The sequence below is a fragment of the Myotis davidii genome, unplaced genomic scaffold (genome assembly GCF_000327345.1).
Source record: "Myotis davidii unplaced genomic scaffold, ASM32734v1 scaffold1491, whole genome shotgun sequence".
NCBI classification, from domain to species: domain Eukaryota; kingdom Metazoa; phylum Chordata; class Mammalia; order Chiroptera; family Vespertilionidae; genus Myotis; species Myotis davidii.
Genome location: NW_006282604.1, coordinates 506,505 through 510,301, shown reverse-complemented (window position 1 = coordinate 510,301; position 3,797 = coordinate 506,505). Strand labels below are relative to the sequence as shown.

Below are 3,797 nucleotides of genomic sequence, written 5' to 3'. Positions count from 1 at the left end.
TGATTATAATAGAATGGAGGACATAAAAAGGGAATGGACCGATTGGGGGGGGGGGAAAGGGGTGTGAGGGGTGCGGGAAGAGACTGAACAAAAATCGTACACCTATGGATGAGGGCAGTGGCGGGGTAAAGGCAGAGATGGGGATTGGAAAAGGGTGAAGGGGAGCTATGGGGGGGAAAAAGAGGAACAATTGTAATAATCTGAACAATAAAGATTTAATTAAAAAAAAGAATTTATAAAAGATTCTTTCAAAAGGAATAGGTACAAATAACCCATGTCATTAAAATTAGTACCTTGAGAGGCTCTCATGAGCTCCACCATCTGATCTTTATGTTGTTCTAGCTGTCTTCGAAGATCCTTCAATCCTTCAAGCCTTGTCAATGGAAGTGCATCATAAACACTTACTGAGAGAAAATGATTAATTTCCTAAAAGAGAAAATTTGTTAAAAATGGAATTGCTTTTGACATGTATTGGTTAAGTCTGTGAAATAAAGCTTGGAAAAAAATTAGTAAGTGCCTTTTATAGACACTGACTCATCTCACTATTACTACCAAACAAGTTAGAAGTAAATTATTTCCTCTATTTCAAACCCTATGTTTTCATTTAAATTCTAATAGATTCCCTTACAATATAATAGTTAGATTGCAAGATTATAGCATACTCAATTGGAAAAGAAAGCTTAAATTCCCATTCACTTAGTACTGTAACTAGTTTTAGACCTTAATATATTTACCTATACTTTCATATTGATATATAGCAAAATACAAAGCATCATTTTAAATTATAATAAGATTTATAAAGAAAAATGTATCTGGACATACTTTTGAAGTTTATAAAGATTAAGACAGAACTAAAATTTGGAAAACTCTTTAATTCAAACATTAAATTGTCCCTCAAAGAATCAGGCAGTAATTTTGAGATATTAATAGAGTTTATGCACATGGAATACTATGCTGCTGTAAAAAAGAAGGAATTCTTATCATTTGCAACAGCATGAATGGAACTGGAGAGCATTATGCTAAGTGAAATAAGCAAGAGATCAACCGAAGGACTTGTATGCGTGCATATGAGCATAACATGGACACAAGACACTGGGGGATAGGGGAGGCCGGGGGAAGGTCAAGGGGGAAAAAAAAGAGACATATGTACTACTCTTTGTAATATTTTAAGCAATAAAACAAAATTTAAAAAAAATAGAGTTTATGCATATGAAAATCAAGCATGTTATATCATATCTCATCAATATTTAAATTAAATGTTTACAAAAAACTTTGATATTTATACTTTCATTGCAATGCAAGAGGATATATTAAGATTCAGTTTTTATTTTAGAGGTTTGTTCTCATGCTATATTTTTATCATAATTTTTAAAAAACATTCAGTTTTTCACATTTAAAGCATTATAGGTTTTCAAAAGGTACTATTGTCTATCCTTTCTAATATAAAATAGATGATGGAATAATTATTACCTCCAAGAGTGAGAAGGGTCCTCTACTGTACTTGATTTTCTGTTGAGTAATACGCAAATCCTTAAAGACAACGTGGTCGGGAAAAGGATCTAAAAGTTTAATCATCATATAGAGGTTTTCATTGTCCTTGTTATCGATCACTAAGTATTTCAACAAGTCCAATACCTAAACATAATTTTTTAAAAAAATGAAAGGGGACAAATGACTTCATTATATTTTAAAGTAAAATAACCAAACCCATTGTAATAAATAACAACTTTGCTAACCTAATTCAGAGAAACTATCCTAATTACTTCTAAGGAACCCAGCTATGTCCATGCTTTAAAGTAATTCAACAAACCGTTAAAGTGCTTTCAAATAATTCAACAAACCATTGAAGTACTTCTAAAGGATGGGCCCTGAAGTATAAAAATGCCAATATTACAGAAACATTTTATATAAGTAACGAGAGGCCTAGTGCACAAAATTCATGCACTTGGGGGGGGGGTCCCTCTGCCCGGCCTGCACCCTCTCGGCCTGCACCCTCTTGCAGTCTGGGAGCCCTTGGGGGGTGTCCCACTGCTGTGACCCCGGCTTCTGGCTGAGCGGTGCTCCCTCTGTGGGAGCGCACTGACCACCAAGGGACAACTCCTGTGTTGAGCGTCTGCCCGCTGATGGTCAGTGAACGTCATAGCGACCAGTCATTCCATCATTCAGTTGATTTGCATATTAGCCTTTTATTATATAGGATTTTCATTAAAATTAAGAATTATACCAAGTAAACATGAAATATTTGGCTCCTTTCAAGAATAATTTATACGTGTAATTCAAATATCATTTTGAAAATGGTTTATGAAATTACCTGCTCCTGAATTTCCATGTGACTATCCACAAGGGGTATCAGTGTACCAACAATAACATGAAGATGATTTTCTAAAGCATCCTTACAGCAAGTCACTGCGGTGCGGCAAATGTGGCTTAACAGATCACAACAAAGGGAGAAGCTACGCAATGACACATCCATAAAACGAGAAGGCCTGTTATGGGGAGGGAAAACAGTTAAGTTCTAGGCAACTAGTTTGATATAAACTTATTCTATCATCATTTTTAGTCAGCAGTTCAAATTATGTTATGGCTTAACGTAAAAGTCACTTTCATATCCAAATTCTTAAACCAAAAAAGAGAAGTGGCATCAGCAAAATTGTGGAGTAGGCAGCTCCAATCTCTCCTGAGACACTGAAAAGCAAGAACTATGAGTTTGTTTCTGTTTTGTTTGTTCATTTGTTAGATTTCACATATAAGTGAAATCATTTGTCTTCTTCTGTCTGACTTATTTCACTTAGTATAATCCCCTCTAGGTTCATCTATGTTGTCACAAATAGCAAAATTTCATTCTTTTTTACAGCTGATAGGCAGCTCCAATCTCTCCTGAGACACTGAAAAGCAAGAACTATGAGTTTGTTTCTGTTTTGTTTGTTCATTTGTTAAATTTCACATATAAGTGAAATCATTTGTCTTCTTCTGTCTGACTTATTTCACTTAGTATAATACCCTCTAGGTTCATCTATGTTGTCACAAATAGCAAGATTTCATTCTTTTTTACAGCTGAGTAAGATTCCTGTGTGTGTGTGTACCACACTGTCTTTGTCTAGTCATCTATTGATGGGCACTTAGGTTGTTTCTATATCTTGGCTATGGAAATAATGCTGTAATGAATATAGGGATGGATATATCTTTTTGAATTACTGTTTTGGATTTTTTCAGATATTCAGAAGTGGAATTGCTGGGTCATAAGGCATTTCTATTCCGAATTTTTTAAGGAACCTCCGCACTGTTTTCCATTGTAGCTGCACCAATTTGCAATCCCACTAACAGAAACAAACTCATAGATACAGAGAACAAACTGATGGTGGCCTGATGGAATGGATAATAGAGGAATGGGTGAAAAGGGTGAAAGGAATTACCGTATTTGCCGGCGTATAAGACGACTGGGCGTATAAGACGACCTCCTAACATTTCCACTCAAAATACAGAGTTTGTTATATACTCGCCGTATAAGACTACCCCCTCTTCCGCACACCTTCCACACACCAAATAAAAGGTAAAACAATATCAGATTTGATTTTAACATTTTAATTTATATTCAAATGCTTATGACATGCAGGAAAACTGTCACAAGGCTGTATGTAATCAAACATATACATAAAACAGTGCAAGTTTATTACCGGTAAACATACCGGTAATTCACTAAAGAAAACACACTCTATAGACTGGTACCGTAGATGCTTCTCAGGAACACAGGCAAGCAGCCCACAACCTAGAGGGACTGTCAATGATAGAAGAAAGAT

At 35.3% G+C, this 3,797-nt stretch overlaps 1 protein-coding gene across 1 annotated transcript in view; it reads right to left on the bottom strand.

The window, feature by feature from the left end:
• ATM (ATM serine/threonine kinase) overlaps positions 1–3,797 on the bottom strand; it is a 158,448-nt gene that overhangs the window by 90,446 nt on the left and 64,205 nt on the right. Inside the window, exons 31-33 of the mRNA XM_006753148.2 lie at positions 2,312–2,486; positions 1,471–1,635; positions 294–426 (exon numbers count right to left, since the gene is read on the bottom strand). Coding sequence (XP_006753211.1) covers positions 294–426; positions 1,471–1,635; positions 2,312–2,486 — 473 coding nt within the window. The remainder of the gene's footprint in view (positions 1–293; positions 427–1,470; positions 1,636–2,311; positions 2,487–3,797) is intronic.